We start from the raw sequence: 20,957 nt of genomic DNA, 5'->3' as shown, positions 1-20,957 counted from the left end.
GACCTTTCTTTTAATGGAAAAGATTTCTTTGATTACCATTTTTTCTTTGAATTTGAATCATTTCTAAACTTAAAACACTGTCGCAAAATAAAAAAAACTATTAAAGTAGTGTCTACAATTAAACTTTGGCAATGGCTGTTTCAAAATTCTAAATATCATAGGTTTTACTTACTGTGGGTTTTTTTTTACAAGTTACAATTACACACAGGTTAAACAAATAAATATTTAAAAAGATTTAATCTCATAAATAAATTTTTGAGTCAGTTTAAATAAATCCATAGGTATTTTCTCAGTTGATTTTTTTTGTCACTTATTCTAAAGTAGCAAGGTTTCAATGTTCATTAAAGATGCAACAGATATATTTGACCTAAATGTGCTTGCTATTGTATTCAACCACACATCTTTCAAGCCAATTTCCATATTGCGGATGTAATTTTGAATGTTTGTATCTTTGCCACTGAACAGAAAAATCGTGATGAAGAGCTTCTAAAGATTGTTCACTGAAAGGACCAAGGGATTTTTTCTTCATTCTGATAAAATCATCAATGTGAAAAAAAACGATGACCTTTTTTTTTTTTTTTTTTTTTTTTTTATTTCCTTTTTAGTTTACAATTATTAATCGTAATACAACAATATAACAATACATAAACTTGGTATCTGAAAGAAGATCAAAAAGATCTTGTCGTCAGAACCATATAAAATATATCAAACGTGTATATATAATAAAATAAAAATACAATTGATTTAATAACTAGTAACAATGTAGAATTAACAAAAACTGAAAATAATTTTACAAATTATCCAGAGTGAAATAATTTTTCATTTCAAAAATATTTATATATATTGCCAGTAGAAAGAATATAGTTTTTTAATTTAGTTTTAAAAACTGAAAATGAAATTGACAAATCAAAATTTGGAACAACAATTTTGTTCCATAAATATGGTGCTCGATAGTTTATGCAAAATTGATTAAACTTTGTTTGACAAAAGGGTTTAAGTAATAAATTATTATTTCGTAAAGAATATTTGGTTATAGTTTTATGGGTAAAAAGATCTTTAAAAATCGACAATGGTTGTTCACTTTTACAACAAAACATAAAACATAAGATATTATAGACATTAAGTTCGTAGACGTTGAGTGCTTTAACGCTTTTAAATAAAATATTTGAATGAGAGAAACGATTTTCAAAACATATTATACGCATTGCGTGTTTCTGACGACGGTAAAGATTTCGCAACTTACTGTGAGGGTGGCGTTTTCTTTTTTTATATTATTATTTTCTTTTCGTTTGCAGTAAAGGGGAAGGGGTAGTTTTGGGTTTAGAGTTATGTGTTTAGATATATGGATAAGGGAACGAGGTTGATGGTCTGGGTAGTACTTGGCATGGCCTACTGTAATTATACGGCCTGATTTGTTGCATTTTCCGGAAAAAATTAAGAGGCCAGTTTTTTTACGGCAAATGTTTATTTTATTAAAATGGTCGAGGAAAGCTTAAGATTATCATCATGTAATTACATTATGCTATACAATATTTTTCGCTAACTGATTCCCTGTTTCAGTATATTCCGATAACATATGAAATACTGAAATAGGCTTTCAAATAGCTATGTATCAAAATGCTACTAAATTAAACTTACATATTGCAAAGACTACTTACAACTCTTATGAGGAAATAAAAACAAAGGTTTGTAATTTTATATATATTAAGGATTTGAGAAAAAATCTTATTAGCACTAGCTATCAGTTCTTTGTCTTTTTTTAAACTCTTTTACTTGATCTTTCCTTACAGAATCTGTAGTTTCTTTTTGTAAATTATTATAAAAAATGTTAATGACAATTCGAGATCCATATTTAATTCCCCATTCTTGGTGTTTCTCGCATGTAAAATCAACACTGCTATAATAAATCTTAAAAATTTTTTTCTGCAAAACTTTTAATTGATAAAGAATAACTGCAACGTTTGATTAGAATAGGAGAAATAATATCTAGAATACTAAAAAGATGACAAATAAAATCAGACAAGGATTGACTTGGACATATAAGTCCACCTCTGGATAATATTTTCAGATATTCGTTATTAAGAACATCTTGGTCTGTAGAAACCATTTTTTGACCACAAGATAGACATTTAAATCTTTTTTTCAATTTTTTAGCAATGTAGCCTGCTATAGTAACAGCAACTTCCATGCTATCTTCAGAAAGCTAACACTCTAATATCTCTGAAGACAACAATGCAATATCTTGCATAATCTTTTCTAAAGTAGAGTATTCAAATGTTTGATAAATATTTTCATCCCAGAAATTAATATCTTCCTTTAGAAGACTTCTTACTGCCAAAATTTTTTCACTGTTGCAAACTTCTAAAAGACTTACAAGAAATCGACCACCGCTCATTTGTCTATACTTACTAAAGCGTAGCTCCAAAGGATCACTTTGTAACCTGGAAGTAAGAACAAATGTGTAGCTTTCTTCAAACAAATCATCAATAAGAGATGCAGTTGCACGTAATGTTGTGATAAGAGCATGAGAAGTTTGTTTGGTTAAAGTAAAATATTCACATGTTGACCAAATTTCAATCCAATTTGCAATTTCTCTATAAAATGTGGGTTTTTTATCTCCTTTTACAGCAGCATTGCCGAGCTGATTGGATGTATTAAACATCTGCTTTGAATTAAGTGTGATAAATAACTTATGAAACAATGACAAAAATTGTGCTGCATCATTTCTTTCAGGAAAATAACTTAGTATCGCAGCTGTAGTTGTTTCATCAAGAATTGCTAATGCAAGGTTAACATCTTGTTTATTGTTTCCAGGATGAGTGACCTGATAATTGATTTTCCTCGCTTTTTTCAAGTTTCCATTTAATAATTGGTCTTTTTCATAAACTTTATGAAATAAATCCCAAGTAATAAAACCAGCTGGAACTTCAACTTTGTCTCGGAAGAAATCAAACGAAAAAGAAGGAAAAACAAATTTTTTTCCATTCAACAAGTTATTCCTAACATTTTTTATTAAATGGATTATATCATATAATAGATATGTTTTTAAAACTCCATTATAAGCTGGATGATAAATAAATAGTTTTCCATCTCCAGTATAAGATTTATGTAACTCTGAAAATGCATTAACGTTGGTAGAATGATTATCTGTAACAATAGCTCTTACTTTAAAACCTGATTGGTGCAATGAGGTAATGCACTCATCAATTTCTTTTTTCAACCATGGTCCTGTTGTGCAAACTTCAGGTGATGATCTCACAACATAAGGAATAGCTTTTTGAAGCCCTACAGTCATAAAAACAACAACACCTTTATAAAGATTACTTTCTGAATCTTCACCAATATATTTCCCACTTTGATATTGGGCTGCTTTCTGCAGATACATTTCATCCACAAGAAGCACACAATCACTTGATACACAATCTTTTTGTAACAAAACTGTTATAGCTTTATACGCATTTATATCACCACTTTGGATTTTTCTAAGTAAACTAAAAGATGGTAAAGGTAGTTGTTCTAACAATAACTTATATGACTGTGCTGAAGTGTGACGTAAAATTAGTGCATAGCGTATAATGGATGCAGAATATGGAGGTCTGCCTTGAGGAGAATAGTATCTAATTTCATTTAACTCTGTCAAAATTGAATTCATATCATTGGCTTTATTTCTAATATAGACAGGAAAATTTTCTAACATACTACAGTTTGTTAATTTGCAATTATGACCACTACGAAACCATTCAGGTAAAGAAATATGATAGCCTTTATATGACAATGAAACATAAAGATCTTTATTTACAGTTATTGACTCAAAAACAATTGGTATGCCTGATTTTTCATCAATACATAGTTTATAATAAACAACACTATCATGCATTTTTTAAAATGTAAAGCCTGGTGGAGAATGTTGTTCTGTCAAAGAATCAAGATTAATTATTTTATCAACACTTTGAAAATCTTCAAACTCATCTTTTCCTAAATATCTCAAAGTTGGTTTTTTTCGGGGCAACTTTGGAACCCTTAGAGTTGATGATCCACTTATTTCATCAGTTTGAATAGTTGGAACTGGAAGAAGATTCCATTTTAAGGTGCATCTTTTTCCATAATTAATAAATTTGTCATCAAAATGATTAACACAAATAGCTGAATATTTTGATGGAACCCAATCTTTTCTATTAACAAAGTATATCCATCGTTTTCGCAAATCAGATTCTTCAGGAAAATGAAATGTTGACTTTTTCGGACCATTAGAGTAACCAGTTTTGCAGTTTGTAACAACACATTTATTAACCATTTTATTACTAAAACGAATCAAAAAAGTGTAACAGTTATTTTTAAATATAAAGTTCACTTACATTTATTATTGGAATTATCTCCACTTAAACAACATCGCATAAAAAAGCAGTTCGACTATATACAGTAATAATAATAGACTGTCTGTGTGTCTATTTCATTATTCCACTCTCTAATGGAATATAATGAAACAGGCAATCAGTCAGAATACATTCACATATTAATCAGTTCAGAATATATTACATATTAAATGACTATAAAAGCATAAACCGATGCATGCAAACAAATATTTATATAGTAATTGTTAAAATATTTTATTCAACACCTTTGTATAATATTCACTGGTAAATATATTGTTATTGTTGTTGTTGTTAATAAAACCTTTCATACATAGTTGAAAATTTAAAATAAGCCGTAAGAAAACTGGCCTCTTAATTTTTTCCGGAAAATGCAACAAATCAGGCCGTGTAATTACAGTAGGCCATGTACTTGGTTAGGTAAGGGCGAGGTTTGGGGAAAGTTTGGTTAGGAATGAGCAAGGTTTAATCTAAAAAGGTCTAAACTTACAATCGCCGTCCTCAGTATATTCTATAATATAATAAAAATCAACAAATGTTCTATTTATGTGTAACGGAGCACTCTTATTCTTATAAATTTTATATAATACAAATAATATTCTCTTACGCTTCTTGCAGTGTTCAATACTTTTTATTTCAATTACTCCTCTTTCTTTTATATCTTCTTTTATTGCAAATGTCTCTTCTTTAAGTAAACCTTTTGGTTATTCTCCAACAACAATATTAAAATCTTCTTTTCTTCTTTTATTCAACTGCTTATTAAACTGCTTATTCCTCAAAATACTCTTCTTATCACAAAATTCTTTCTCTTCTTTAAAAATCCTCTTTAAATCTCTTAAAAACTCTTTCTCTTAAAAGTCTCTTTTAAATCTCTTCATCAAAAACTCTTTTCTCTTCTCCTAAAACTGTCAGATTCTTTCTTTTTTGAGCTTTTATAGTTTTTGCTTGTTTTCCTGTTGCGATATCTTTTCATTTATTTATATGGCAGGTTGATGAGTCTTCATGTTTACGTCTTTTCTCAGTTGTGTTTAACTTTTCTTCTTTCCGTTTTATCGTCTACTTACGTGATAGATTGATGAATCATCGTGTATACTTCTTTTCCCGATCGTTGTTTTGATTTTTCTTATTATTGCTTTACCATTTACAAGTCTTCGCGTTTACGTCTTTTCTCAGTTGTTGTTTTTAACTTAATTCTTTTTGCTTTATCATTTATTTATGTGAAGAGTGGACGAGTCATCTTGAATGTGTCTTTTCTGATCGTTGTTTTTAACTTTTCTTATTATCGCTTTATCATTTACGAGCCTTCGCGTTTACGTCTTTTCTCAGTTGTTTTTAACGTAATTCTTCTAACGCTTTGTCACTTTTTTAAGTGAAGATTTGGTGAATCATCTTGTGTATGTTTTTCTATCGATCGTCGTTTTTTATTTTAGTTCTCCCTCCTCACATTACTTATAGAGGTACTTCCCCAAACAATATTTGCATAATTTAAATAGCTATGAATAAATGAGTAGTAGAGTTGAATTAAGTTTTGTTTACTTAGATAGTATCTGACTTTATATAGAATTCCAATACTTTTTGCCAATTTAGTAGAAATAAAGTCGATATGATACTTCCATGTAATATTTTCATCAATGTAAATGCCTAAAAATTTTGTGACCGACTCCTTTTGTATTTCAATTTAATCAATAAAAAGTTTAGGTAAATTACTTGGTAAAAAACGCTTTTTTGCGAGAGAGTGGAAAAGGATCCATTTTGTTTTGTCAATGTTTAAAGTTAACTTGTTGCACTTAAACCAGTTGGAGATGTGATTGAGTTCTTTATTCATATTTGAAAAAAGCTCATAAATGTCACTGTTTGACAGAAATAAATTAGTATCGTCGGCAAACATGATACTCATAAGGTTAGAACCCGGTAAGCACACAACGTTGAAACAACGTTGAAATAACGTTGATCAACGTCGATCAACGTTATTTCAACGTTGTTTCAACGTTGTGTGCTTGCTGGGAAGTATTTTTAAATCATTTATATAGACTAGAAACAAAAGTGGACCTAGAATAGAACCCTGTGGAACACCACATTTTATGTCAATTAATTTTTTATTTTTAAAATAATCGCCATAGGAAACAAATTAATTTCTATTTGTCAAGTAACTTTTATACCATTTTATTAATTTGCCATTAATTCCGTAAAATTTGAGTTTTTTAAGTAGAATTTTGTGATCGACCGTGTCAAATGCTTTTGATAGGTCAATGAAAATACCTAGTGTATATAGTGATCTACCAAATGAATTGGAGATTTCACGAATGAACTGTGTAATGGCTTGTTCAGTAGAGCAATTTTTTTTAAAACCGAATTGATTTTTATATAGAAGTTTATTTAGATTAAGATAATTGTATGTTCTATTGTATATAATTCTTTCTAAAATTTTCGAGAAGGTTGAAAGAACCGAGATAGGGCGATAATTACTAATATTTGATTTTTTTCTTTCTTTGTAAATTGGAGTAACTTTAGATATTTTTAATTGGTCGGGGAAAACACCTTGCTGTACAGATGCCCTGAAGACTTTATAAAGAATTCATTTTAAATTTTCAAAGCAATCTATGACTATATTACCATTTATTTCGTCCGCACCCGTAGCTTTGTTTCTTTTGAGAGATTTGTAAGCTCTTTCAAACTCATCAAAAGATAAGTTAGAATATAAATTATCTACAGAAAACGAATTGTTTATAGGCTCTAGCAAATCACTAAACGTTTTTTCCGTAATAGAAATCTTACTTGCCAATTTAGTTCCTACATCGATGAAATATTTATTAAACTCGTTTGCAATTTCGTTTGGTTCATTTATATATTTGTTTTATTTATTTTAATTACTTTAGGGAGGGAATTTGAATTTTTTTGTTGTTTTCCTGTTATTTCCTTTAACGTTCTCCTAGTATTTTTTGTGTCGTTTTTAAATTTACTAATTAAATTTGAATAATATTCTTTTTTTAGTTTTTTACGATTTTTTTCAAATAAATGTTGGTAATTTTTACATTTTTGATGGTTTTCATCTGATTTTGTTTTTAAATATTTTATATATAGTTTCTGTTTGATTTTAGAGGATTTTCTAAGTCCTATTGTAATCCATGGACTATTCAAGGTTTTTTTTTTGTTATTTGTTCACAAAGTTGAAAGTTTGAATTGTATATTGAGAAGAACGTATCAAAGAATTTATTATATATTGTATTTGCGTCATCACTAAAGTTAATATGTTTCCAATGCAGAAGTGATAATTGGTATTGAAAGGATTTTATATTGTTCTCGTTGAAGACACGTTTTTTTATTACATTTTGTCTTTCGTGGTTATTAGAGGATACAGTGTGGATTGTTAGAAAAATGGTAAAAGTATTATCAATCAACGTCGTTGAATTTTTGATTATTCTAGTAGGGCGATTGATAAAAGGAAGCGCTCCTGCCATAAATATTTCATCATAAAAACTTTTTACTTTTTTATCTTTACTATAAATTAAACAGTTTATGTTGAAATCTCCAATTATAAAATTAATTTTATTTTCTTTGCTACCTTTGTGAAAGATATTTTGCTGTAAAAAGAAACTAAGATTTTCAGACGCACCAACAGGTGGTCTATAACAGCAGCTTAATAGAATATTTTTTTTTTTATTGTTTAAAATTTCAATACTTACGATTTCTTTATCGCCGTCAGAAACGCACATATCATTCCTAATATTATACTCAATGTGTTCCTTAACGTAAATCAGAACTCCTCCACCCCGTTTATTTGTTTGTCTTTCAAACAACATAGTTTCAAAACCTGGAAGATGGAAAATAGAATTATTTTTAAAGTCATTCGAAGAAATCCACGTTTCTGTTAAACAAATTATATTAAAAATGTTTTCAGTTTCATCTAAAAAATCAGAAAACTTTTCAAAATTTTTATTGAGACTTCTAATATTTATGTGAAGGATTCTGGTTTTTTGATTTTCAGTGCCATTTTTATTAAGAAATTCTTTTAACTTGTTGGGATAAAGATAAGAACAACATGTGTTCACATCGTTAAAAAAGTTTACATCTGGATCTGAATTAAGATTTGATTTTAAGAATTTATCATGAAAATTAAAAGTGAAGGATTCGTACTCATCAATGTTTGTTTTTAAATTTGATTATAGAATATTAAAAGAATTCCTTTATAGTTATTGGTCACGCGTAATTAATTTATTGTAAGTTACTTTAGCAAACTTACCTTTAGCTCTCATTTCTTTCGCTTCTTTGAAAAGCTTTCTTAGTAGATCCATTGTAAAATCGCTAAAGTCTTCGTTAACGTACAACCGCTCGTTCCAAAGCTTCATCGTCGTATATTTGTTCAACACTAGGGCTTTGTCTTTGTAGTTTTGAAATCGAACAATTATTGATCAGTTTTTTCCTGTTTCTTTTCCAACTCGATGGGCTCTATCTATTAAAATTTTTTCCTGTATATTAAGCTTTGTATTGAGGAACTCTTTGATTTTTTGCTCACTTTCTTCCCAAGTTTCATTAGCTTTTTCTTTAATACCAACATTTCTCAAGTTATTTCTACGGCTTCTTTCTTCTAGTTCTGCTATTTTCTCTTTTATGTTATTGTTTTCATTTTCAATATTACTTAATTTTGGTGATTTTTTTACTTAAATTTGGTGACTTTTGGGGTCACACTTACAAATATTAGACTTTAAAAAGATGTCCGAAATTCTTCGATTTTTTTTTCATATTCCTTGTCAAGGACGTTTCCAAAGCAGGCTATAACAACAGCACTGAATTTTTTGAATGCATCAATGATGGCCAAAACTGATGAATCTAGGTTCTCCAAGAGAAGATCTATCACTTCAATATTTTTTAGGAGTTTTTGGCAATAATTGCCAGCAAATTGTCCGCCATGATATGATTGGATTGTGATATTGAGTCTTTTTGGCCACTCATCTGCTTTTGGCAATTCTTCTTTTAGTGCTTTGAACAAGTGATTTACTATCCCAATAAGCAGATGAAGTTCCATTGGGGGAATTAGTTCGAAAATGAATTTGCTTGGATCAGCTTTAAGGAGCGGTTTATGGACAACATTGTTGAAAAACTTTGCTCTACTAATGTCACCACCTTTTGAAAGCAAGTCAGTGTAACAATTTTAAAGATCAGACAGCGTCCTGAGCGCACCTTTTTCAGCTAAGTTCTTTGCTTCACTATCACAGTATAGGCATGGATGTGAGCAAGAGTGACATTGCAAACCACATAAAATGTTAGGAACTTTCAAGTCGCAAGAAACCACAAAGTCTACATTTTCAGGTTGAACAAGCTGAATAAGGTTTTTTGATGTTGCTGTAATTCTCATGTAGATCCTCTGCAACTGCAATTAGAAATTGCTTTTTAACTCCACTGTCTTTTAGAGCTCGAGAGGTGACAATTTTTTTTGAAGGTGGACTGCTTGAATCATCTTCATCATTCATTCTTTGAAGACTTACTGTAAGCTTTAGGAAGCCTCGACCTCCACCAATCCCAACTTTTATGAGATGACCTGCTTGAAGTTGTCTCTTCAGTGAAATTTCTGCTAGAGAGTCAGAGAGATTTTTGCAGTGAACAACTGTGTACTCTTTGTGTGGGATTTTTTTGCCTGATACAGTTGTAGTTTTGGTAAAAAAATTTGCAAGTTGCAACCCTGCTTCATGAAAATTTGCACGATAGTTTGGCTCAAAAAGAGGCGATTTGAAAACCAAATTTAGTGTTGTTGCAAGTTTCTTGACTCCAATATTAGACATGCCTGTAGCTTGCTGAATTTGCACCAGGTCTTGGGCACTTAACTTATACTTTACTGCAGTTGTTGATTTTGAACATGATGCTCCTACAGACAAAATTTAAAAAACCTTGTTATGAAATGTAATCTTAGACCCTGTGTTAAAGCCGATGTCGGGCCGAGCTCGGACCGCTATCGTTTTTGTCCGTACGGATCGATGTCGGCCCGACATCAGCTAGCCGCCCAAACTATCGCGATGCATAGGCTTGTTTTCTGTTATAAAAATCAATTTTAAAATGTTATTACTTAAGTAATAATATTTTGAAATTGTTTTTTATAATAGGTAATATGTTAATTTTTTATTTATAAATAGTATTACTATTTATAAATATTATTATAAATATTACTTATATTATTATAATATATTATTATAAATATTACTCAAGTAATAATATTTTAAAGTTGTTTTTTATAATAGGTAATATGTAAATTTTTTATTTATAAATAGTGACATACGTAAGCAACTGAAATCAGTTTTTTGTAAGTTGAAAGTTAAACTTAAGTTAAACGTTACGATGTAAGATATTTACAAAAAATAAGGATTAGGAACTAATATATATACAAAACACATATAAATCAAAATTAAATATAGTTTTAAAATAAATTAATTTGAATCTGTCTAATCATCAAATAAATTGGATCGGCTAAACATCCGATGTTTTCTGGGCATTGGTCTTTGTAATTCATATGAATTACAAGGACCAATGTGTGCAGCATCTAAAAAGTAGTATAAAATTAAATTTTGACATATCAATAATTAAAATATAGTATAAATCATAGCGCAGTTAAGTTGCTGATAAACAACTTTTATTAAAGGTGACATTATTGCATGTCACCTTTAATAAAAGTTGTTTATCAGTAACTTAATGAAGTAGGGGCAACTAATGAAGTGTATGCACCTCCAGCCGATATAGACTTCCAGCCGGAAGAGTATACCTTTTTATATAATTACTAATTAAATAAAAATTTACTTAGGCATTTTTGATCAGGATGTGCACTGTCACAATATTTGTATCCATAGCATTATTCAATTTCTTGTATTCAACAGCCCCTATAAAAATTTATATATATATATATATATATATATATATATATATGTATATATATATATATATATATATATATGTATATATATATATATATATATATATATATATATATATATATATATATATATATATATATAATATTTTTTATAGGGGCTGTTGAATACAAGAGAGAGAGAGAGAGAGAGAGAGAGAGAGATGTATCACTAATTAAATAAAAAGTTACCTAGGCATTTTGGATCAGAATGTGCACTGTCATAAGCATTTACATCCTTGGCATTGCTTAACTCCTTGCATTTAACAGACCCTTTAAAACTATATATATATATTCATATATATATATATATATATATATATGTATATATATATATATATATATATATATATATATATACACACACATATATATATATATATATATATATAAATCAATAAAATTATTTATTTGGATCAGGTTGCGTAGCCTCTTTTTTTCGAATAAGCCGTTCGCCTTTCAGAACGATTTGATGCCATCAATAAAATATAGAACTAGTTTATATAAATATAATAAGTACAAATGAAGAAATATAAAAACTTATGCTATAATTAAAATGCTACAAAACAGACTGTCGAAGAAAAAAAAAGTGGTTTCACTAATTTATTACTGCTCTGTTCTTTAAAGATATTAAGCAAGATTATTATTTAATACTGTTAAATTTTAATGGTATTTAATATATCGATATACTTAGATTTATTTTGACAACAATTCTACATATTAACAGTGTTAATTAAATCAAGATTATTAATAATTACTAGCAATAAGCAACCCGTAATACGGGTTATGGTCGGTCTGTTAATTTATAGTGGCTGTTTTCCACAATTTAAAGTGAAACCTTAACTAATAACCTTTTAGAGAAAACCTCTTCAAATTGAAAAAATTAGACTATATGTAAGAATAAAATAAAAAGGAAGAAGGAGGTTAAATAAGTTACAATTATTTAACATTATTTTAGTTATTTACACTTGACATAAGTCATATCTGAGTAAAAAAAAAAAAAAAAAAACGTTGGTAACCCTTTTTTGCAAACATATATTATTTCTTCAAAAAAAATTGTTAGTAAACTTTTTTAAAAAATTCACAAAACTTTACAATATTTTGTTCTTCTATACCACATAAACACATCATCTGATAAATCTAAAATAAAAAATGTAACGAATAAGTAAATAAATAAGAAAAATATTACAAACAAAAAATGAAAATCAATATACCTTATAGAGAAAAGCTGTTGTGATTTACCAGAGTAGTAGTTGTAAAATATTATTATTTTATGTTAGCTTTTACAAAATAATTTATGCTGGAACATCATGATTCCAAAATATTTATAGCAAAATCATGAAGTAAACAGCGCTTAAGACAAAAAATCAAATAGAGATAAAACAAATTGTATATATGGCAAAATAACTTGTATTGGCTTTTAGTGAATGATTGAAAGCAGTGATTTTTAATAAAATTACCTATTTACCATTTTTAACAATAGACACCAACATGAAGATAAGCCAAATGTCTATTAACTCAAAAGATAACAAAAAAACATTACAGCAACAGCACACAACAATAGCACACACCATAAGTTAATATAATATGTATCTATAATATAACTTAAGTAAGATAACATTCATATATAACAAAACATAAGTAACAACATTACACAAAATGTTATTAAAATACATTATTATGTATATTTAGCATAATTAATAACAAAGGCTTGAAAACAGCTAGACCTTAAGCAGTAACAGTTTGACACTAAACACTATCATGTAACCCTGTGTTAAAAGTACATCACTTGGCTGTCAAAGTTGACAAACCTTGCTCTACACGTTTACCAAGTCATAGCACTTTGAAAACACAGAAACAACATAATATAAACATATGTACCAACTATAAACTCAATAAATGTGTTTAAATATATATATAAGGTTAAATGTATACCTTATATCCATATTTAAACACATTTTTAAAACAATTATATAACACATATTAACACATACACAAACAATAAAAAAAACACTTTACATTATTATAAAAACACGTTGATAAAACAACTATAAAGCACTTATTACCACATACACATACACATCAAAAAAACATATGCAAACAATAAACATGTGCAAACAAAAATTTTAAAAATGACGCAATAAAATTTAAAAAGATCAAAGTAAACAAAATATATATGTACAAACAGCACTCTTTACCTTCTTTTTTTTTCATAAGAACTGTAATCCTCATAACAAAATTTAACCTTTACATACAATAACATGCGGCATGCCATGTCAGTGTTGGCACAAAATTTTATTTTATTTTTCTAGATTTTCTAAAAAAGAACAAAAATAGTTAATAGCATCACAGAAATTTCATAGTAGTAATAACCATTTCATGGAAATAGCATTAGTATAACTTTAAATAACATCCATACCCCTATTTTCCTTCTAAAAAATAACATAACAAAAATAAAACTGCTCAAAGAAAAACTAAAACAAACAAAATATAAACGATTGAAAAAAATTAAAATCCTTTCTACTTTATCTAATAAAAATTTAAATCCTTTCTACTTTATCTAATAAAAATTTAAATCCATTCTACTTTATCTAATAAAAATTTAAATCCATTCTACTTTATCTAATAAAAATTTAAATCCTTTCTACTTTATCTAATAAAAATTAAAATCCTTTCTACTTTATCTAATAAAAATGTAAATCCTTTCTACTTTATCTAATAAAAGTGTATATATAACTATTTCATATACTTACTTCAATTATAAGATGATCTTAACGATGATTATTTATCTTTATATGATTCTTTATGTAATATATCTAAACTAATAATTAAATTCCAAATCTAAACAAATAATTAAATTCCAAAAGGAAAAAAGTTTCAACTCGCTTAAGAGATCTTTCTCCAACGGCCGCGTGCATTTAGAGAACGCGCTCTTTCAAAGCCTAGTAACTAATGACGAAACGACGTTAAACATTAAACATTAAACGTTTCTGTACTAATTATATTATAGATTAATAATCTTGAGTGTTAACACTCCTAAAGTTTTAACACTCTTAAACTTTAATGATTAAAATTTAAGAGTGTTATTAATAATCTTTATTTTTATACCACACGGTCGTTCAAACTTTGTTAATAAGCGACAGGTTATTGTGCGCAAGCGCAGTTGGATTATGAAAATTTATTAACTTATAATTATAGAACTTTCAAAATGGCTACGGACCTTCGTTACAGAATGAATTTTTACTTAGCGACCAATTTTTCATTACTTATCACGTTTTTTAAAATCGTCTACGTTGATAACCAGCTTTTAGACTGTTAGTAATGTCTCGGTAACTTAATTTTGTTAAGAAGTAAGTAAAATGAAAGGGGAATATTATTTTATGATTGAAGAGGATCTGCCTAAAAAAACTTTTTCTTTGATTTGTTTACAATCTTAGAAGTCTTTTTACATTTTTTTTGAGAGGTAAAACTTTAAAGTTTTTCTACTTTTACTTATATGAATCTTTTAACTTTTTACTACTTATAAAAAATCTTAGCACTCAATTTTTTTTCTTGTTCAAAATTTACATCTAACCATTGTCCTAAATTGATAACATTTTATTTATATCGTTTGTGAAATAAAAATTGTCCTTATGTAAAAAACTTGACTAAATGTTTTTAATAATTTCAAATAAAATCTTTTACTTTATATGAAGTTTTTTATTGATTTATTAGCTTAACTTACTTCATGAATATAAACACTACATAATGCATGTGGTTAAGTTTGATGGTTATTCACAAGAACTATCCAAAAAGTTTTATTATTTTTAGATGAAAATCCATTACAAAAATTTGAATCTTATTTACAGGGTCTGTGGATATTTGGTTGGGAAAAAAAAGTATTCTATTGGAATAAACCAAAAAAATAACATTGAACTATGTATTCCATGTCATGTTGTCAGATTTAGAGAATGTACACTCATCTAAAAATTTTCAAAACGTTATGATACCATAAATAATATGATCAAAAGAATGAAATCAACAACACTTCTTTTAAATATCAACTGGAAAACTCATTGTGATAAATGCTATTGTTATCAGCAGTTAGAAAAACTCAGTAAAAGTTTTAATGTTACTAAATCACTAAAACAAAAATAAAAAGCTTATTGGTTGCCTTGGTATTGGTAAAAAAGTGTGGTCATCTTCCATGATTGCTACCATTAAAAAAAGCATTGTGACAGCACATGACTTGGAAATAGATATTGAAGAACTAAAAAAAGAAATCAATCCTCATTTACAACTTTACCAGTAATTTTTATGGTAAAATACCAAAACAACCAGCAACTCTAAAAAAAATGTGAACATATATTTTGTTTTTTCTGTCTTGTGGAAAATATAAAGGTAAACCAACTCAATGAAACATGTCCAAAATATAAACACCTTATTTTACCTTAAGATTTGATTTCCAGTGTTAAAACAAATTCTCTTTTAATTATGTTGACTATTGCATGTATATGTAAAAAAAAGTTTAGTTCAATCAAAGAATATGATTTAGATATTAATCATAAGTGCATCTGCCTTGATAAATCGTTAATATTACCACAATCAGCCCCATCGTTATCATCATCAATATTCTCATTTGCATCTAATTTGGTTTCATCGTCATCATCATCATCATCTTCATCATCTTCATCATCATTTATTCATCAACAACATTTCTAATTTTAACTAAGGCTTTTAATAAGCATTTATTGTCAATAAAACAGCTGTATTATCTAATTAGATGTAGTTATATTCTCAATAACTGTCTCTACATTACCAAGCTAGAAACCAAGATTGCTGTGGCAAAGGCGTAACTGACGAGGGAAACACACCCACATAGCCTTGTCAAAACCAATTCATGAAAAAAAAAGTTTTTTGTTGCAGTTACATATTTATCTTCTCATTGCCATTAATGTTAGTATATATTTTGATGAATTGGTAATTTGTTTGCTTAAGCAGAGGCTTAAACAAACCAATAGCAGGAAACTCCCTACTCTTCCAGGTTTTTTTACAATCTGCCCTTCCTTTTGCTTCATATTATTGAACAACTTCTATGTATTGATGCAATGTTTCATCAGCTGTTTGGCAACTTTTCACCAGTCCACTACATATATATATATATATATGTATATATATATATATATATATATATATATATATATATATATATATATATATATATATATATATATATATATATATATAGGTAATAGATAAAGTTTTGGCTTATATTTTTTGTGTTAAAAGATAAAATTGTTTTATCATGTTTATATATACAAATATATTTTGGAAATATGTGAGAAACATTCTTGTATTTTAAAAGTATAATGAAAGTTCTGGTATCATATCAAACATTTAAAAAAAAAAAAGGCTAATCACATAATTCAGTGAAAAATGTTGAAAGTGTTAAAGAAAAAATTAACCACTCTGTTTAGAGCACATTTTTAATCTAATTTGACCAAAATTGTGACTCAAGGAAACTTCAAGCTAAGTTTAAAAAAATTTAATCTTTAAAGTTTCTCAGTAAAAAGTTGCCGAACATCTGAAAACATTACATCAATATATGTCCTTTATCCTAAAATAGCACACAAATTTTAAATGTAATAACAAACAATAATGAGACCAATTATGAATAAAAATCAAAAGTAAATAAACTGTAAGAGTAAGGAGTGAGAGGAGAAGTAATAAAAATTAAAAAAAAAGCACCTGAAAAACTAAACAAATCTTGCTATTATCACGCCAAAAAACTTGCTGTTTTAAACGTATGAAGAGTTTTATTTTAATAAACTTCAGAAAATTTGATTTATATTAGAAGATTGATATAAAAATTTGTTCTTTATTCATTATTATTCGTTTAAAAAAAAAAGCAAAAACCAAACACTAACGCTTGATAACGACTTTTTTCGTCTAAATAAAGTACCCACCTATAGTGGTTGTAAATGGGCTCACTCCACTTTAAATTTGGTCGCGAATGCTCTATTACACTGATCTTAAAATATAACTGGATAGCTTATTGAATTGCCTAAGCAAACGAATAGCAATCAAACCCAATTCAGAAGGTAAAAAATATCAAAATGTAAAAGAAAAAATATATGTATGTATGTATGTAATGTATGCATTTATGTGTGTACATATATATATGTATATATATATATATATATATATATATATATATATATATATATATATATATATATATATATATATATATATATATATATATATATATATATATATATATATATATAGCTGTGTGGGTGTTTGTAAAAAAAAATTGAGTGCTAAGATCTGATAAAAGTGTTAAATACCATAAAAACTCATCTGAATTTAAAAAAAAAAATTATTTAATTTCTACCCTCAGAAAATTAGATAATATGTTTTTAAAAGTGTAAACAAATCAGCATATTCAAGAATGTTAATTTACTTAGAAAAGCGCAACTTTAAAATTTTTGATATAAGCTTTATCTTATTTGAATCATTTTCTTATGCAACTGAGATATGCTTATTATGATTTTAGTTTTAGAAAGAGTTTAAAATGTTGATTTATATGGAAACATTTATAAATAATTAGTCAACTAAATAAAAAAATTCGTTGCTACGGACCGTAGCCATTATTAAAATTTTACTTTTTTAAAGTTACTACTGCGCTTGCGTATAATAACTTGTCACCTCTGAACGACCGTGACCAATAAATTAATGGTATATAAATTTTGATTTAAATATCTATTTATAAATAAAGAAAAAAAAAATTATTAATTATAAATACTAACTGATATTATCAAATAAAATTAATTTACAAAGTAAAAGTATCAACTTTTCTTTGCATTAAAAAATGTTGTTATTTCAGAATTTCGCCATTCAGAACTTCGCCATTTGTTTAGGTATACTGCCATTTTTAAAATTTAATAAAAACATGTTCGGTTTTTTATTAAAATGTATCATTGAAATAAAAAACAGAACCCAATCGGCTGAACGTCGGCTGAACGTTGGCTGAATGCCTGTTAGCCTATTCGTCGGCGAACAGACATATAACCGACGTTCAGCCAATATTGTTTTGTTAAAAACAGTGTAGCCGATGTTAAACCGATGTAACTAGCTTGGCCCGTGCTAGGCCCGACGTCGGCCTTAACACAGGGGAATAGACAAAATGGGACCATTAAAAACAGGAAAGATACAAAATTTAAGTTACCGAGGGTAACAGGTAATGGACGACCTCCCTCAGTCACTGACAGCCTGATTGTCCCACCTGATGATGATTCTTGACCTTTGATAGTTTCAGAGGCTACCTGTTCAAAAACTTTTTTGTTTTCTGTTGAAATTTCTCTAAGGTTTAAGTTCAAAGAAGTAGAGTTGCATTTATGAGGTAAGCCTTTCCCTATTGGCGACAAACAATCTGAACATCTTTTCAGGGGATTTGTGGGATTTGATATTGTAGAATTATCCAAAGGATATTTTTTAGTCAGCTTTAGCTTACCAATTTGGCAAATCAGGCAGTTACAGTTGGAACCTCTTGTCACAGTCATGACATTGATAGTTTGAAAACTGTAAAGAGTAGGCAGCTTGACAGATACTCCTCTTTCAACCCTTCTAAGTTGATTTCTACACGTTCCACACATTCCAGTTGGAACTCTAGAGTCCAAAAGGTCAATGTCTGCTGAAAAAATGTTTTTAAACCTCTCAAAGGCTACACCAGAAATTGGTGAATCGCACTTTTTCATACATACAATACACACTGTATTTCTACACTCTTCGTGAGATTTGGCTGTATTGGGCATTTTGAAAGAGTCCAAGCAAAGTTAAAATTACAAAAAGTACTTGTTTGTGTTTTCATTTGATAAAGCACTTATTTTATTGTCAGCAACTAATAAAAAAAATTATATTTTTACAGCTTCCTTATTTCACTATTAAATGACATAAATATGTAACACTGTAACATTAAGTACTAAGCAATAAAATGGACAAAGTTATTCAAAAAATATGAGCTTAAAAAAACGTTTAAAACACTTCACTTTTAAAAGAAAGCGAATTAGCAGGTTAAGATACCCCTAGGGTTATGCAATTTTAAATGGATTAGCAATAAAAGCAATCTAGTTTCTTTTTGTTTATTTTATATGGTTATTTTTTATCAAATTTTCTTTTTTTCTAGTGATTATCTATCAAACTTTATAGTTATTCATAAATAAGTATCATCTTTTCTTCCTTATGCCTTTAGAAAAGGAGCCAATAACATGAAAAATTCAAAGTCATTTTTTTTCCTTGGACGTAGGCAGATGATTTCAATTTTTTTATTTTTTGAAATATCGATATATGGGCTACCAAACGCAATTAGTTTTATGTTTTGGGCATGAATTTTATGTTTTGAGGCTCTCAGGACAGGTGTGTGGTTGAGAATGATTTTTGAAGTCTTAAAGCCCGATTCCGCATTATTTGCAAACGTATGGAATGTGATATTAAGTTTTGTACAAAAATTGTTAACGCTTGCGTCACTTTTCACGACATTTGTGAATACTATAACGATATTATTAGAATAGAATGGCTTAAACGTCATTATGGTGATGACGGTCTGGCTCAACCCAATACAGTTTCTACTGTTGGGGACAATGGACCAGGAAAAATTATTTGTGACTCTATTGCTAAATATCTTTATGAAAAGGATCAATAAAGTAGTGATAACAATGTGTTTTTTTTTTATTATTTAAACCTTTAGCAGTAATATGTAATCGAGTCGTGTCCTGCAAATATTTTAATGGAGCCATCTGAACATCAAACTTTTATAATTAATTTATTCCTAAAGCTTTATGTCTGTGGAACTTTCTCCCAGCGCTCTTGTTTTCAGTCTTTCAAATCCTTTGTGTCCTCTTTTCTCCAGATGCAATAAGTGACCTGCGTAGGGTTAGAAAAAAGCAAAGCTTAATTTTTATTATTTAGCTAACTAGGCTTAGACTTTGCAATCTTTAACTCAGATTGATGGCCAACATAATGTGCTAAAGTTTAGGAGCACATAGCCCTACATAAGCTTATTCATAAAAACCAAGCTCTCTAGCAAAAGGGATAATAAAACTCAAAAAAACTCGCTTTTGTTTGGGACCCTCCGGGTTATGGACATTTAATTTTAGCTCTCGGAGACAATTATTAAAAAGTTATGCAAAACTGTTCGACGCTAATTTTTGTTACCTTATTAGTTTCAGGGGAAATTGCTATATCATAACGATTGAATTCTGTTTACATAAGTTAACGTTCATATATTTAAGCGATATTCTTTTTATGTTCCGTCAAGCCGAATTTACGTGTGAACGCCACAAGGAACATTTTGAAGAACATTTTGTTCCGGTAACATTTCTTCTGGAATAATGTTCCGCCAAACGTCGCTGGTGTGAACATGGTATAAGACTTGCTTAATTATGTTACATCTTTACTTCATCATTAAAAAAACATCTCGTAATTCTTCGAAATTAACGTAAAATACTCTCAAAATAGAGCGAAAACCTGAATTTTGATTAAACTCACTAAAATTTGGGATGCGCATTGAAAAACCTTTAAGTCAAACTAATATGTCAAACAGTATGCACCAAATTTTTCCAATCCTCTTATGAAAATATAGAATTTAACCAATCAAAATAAGTTTAAACTCACACAAAAGTTTAAAACATAGATAAATTTAGATTAGGTTACGA

At 28.2% G+C, this 20,957-nt stretch overlaps 2 protein-coding genes, 1 long non-coding RNA gene and 1 pseudogene across 5 annotated transcripts; all 4 read right to left on the bottom strand.

Moving 5' to 3' along the window:
• Positions 1 to 1,689: 1,689 nt before the first annotated feature.
• On the bottom strand, positions 1,690 to 6,282 carry LOC149877175 (uncharacterized). The gene has a single exon (XM_090074081.1). The coding sequence runs from the start codon at positions 3,875 to 3,877 to the stop codon at positions 2,204 to 2,206; it is 1,674 nt and encodes a 557-aa protein (XP_089930207.1). The 5' UTR covers positions 3,878 to 6,282; the 3' UTR covers positions 1,690 to 2,203.
• Positions 3,881 to 4,294, bottom strand: LOC149877176 (THAP domain-containing protein 2-like). Its single transcript, XM_090074273.1, has one exon. The coding sequence runs from the start codon at positions 4,292 to 4,294 to the stop codon at positions 3,881 to 3,883; it is 414 nt and encodes a 137-aa protein (XP_089930399.1).
• Positions 6,283 to 6,419: 137 nt separating the features above from the next.
• Positions 6,420 to 8,839, bottom strand: LOC149877174 (uncharacterized; annotated as a pseudogene). Its single transcript, XR_016447967.1, has 2 exons — positions 8,611 to 8,839; positions 6,420 to 8,181 (listed from the first exon to the last, which is right to left on the bottom strand). The product of XR_016447967.1 is annotated as an uncharacterized LOC149877174 (transcript).
• Positions 8,840 to 12,277: 3,438 nt separating this feature from the next.
• On the bottom strand, positions 12,278 to 13,716 carry LOC149877173 (uncharacterized). 2 transcript variants are annotated; one of them, XR_016447968.1, is made up of 3 exons: positions 12,723 to 13,716; positions 12,477 to 12,615; positions 12,278 to 12,402 (listed from the first exon to the last, which is right to left on the bottom strand). It is a non-coding gene; the product is annotated as an uncharacterized LOC149877173 (long non-coding RNA). The 2 variants fall into 2 exon arrangements; XR_016447969.1 differs by having other exon boundaries at positions 12,731 to 13,716.
• Between the last annotated feature and the right edge of the window lie 7,241 nt (positions 13,717 to 20,957).

The sequence above is a fragment of the Hydra viridissima genome, unplaced genomic scaffold (assembly GCF_058129835.1).
Source record: "Hydra viridissima isolate aposymbiotic clone 2 unplaced genomic scaffold, HvirCarnegie_v1 scaffold_16, whole genome shotgun sequence".
NCBI classification, from domain to species: Eukaryota; Metazoa; Cnidaria; class Hydrozoa; order Anthoathecata; family Hydridae; genus Hydra; species Hydra viridissima.
This window is presented reverse-complemented; position numbering and strand designations above follow the sequence as displayed.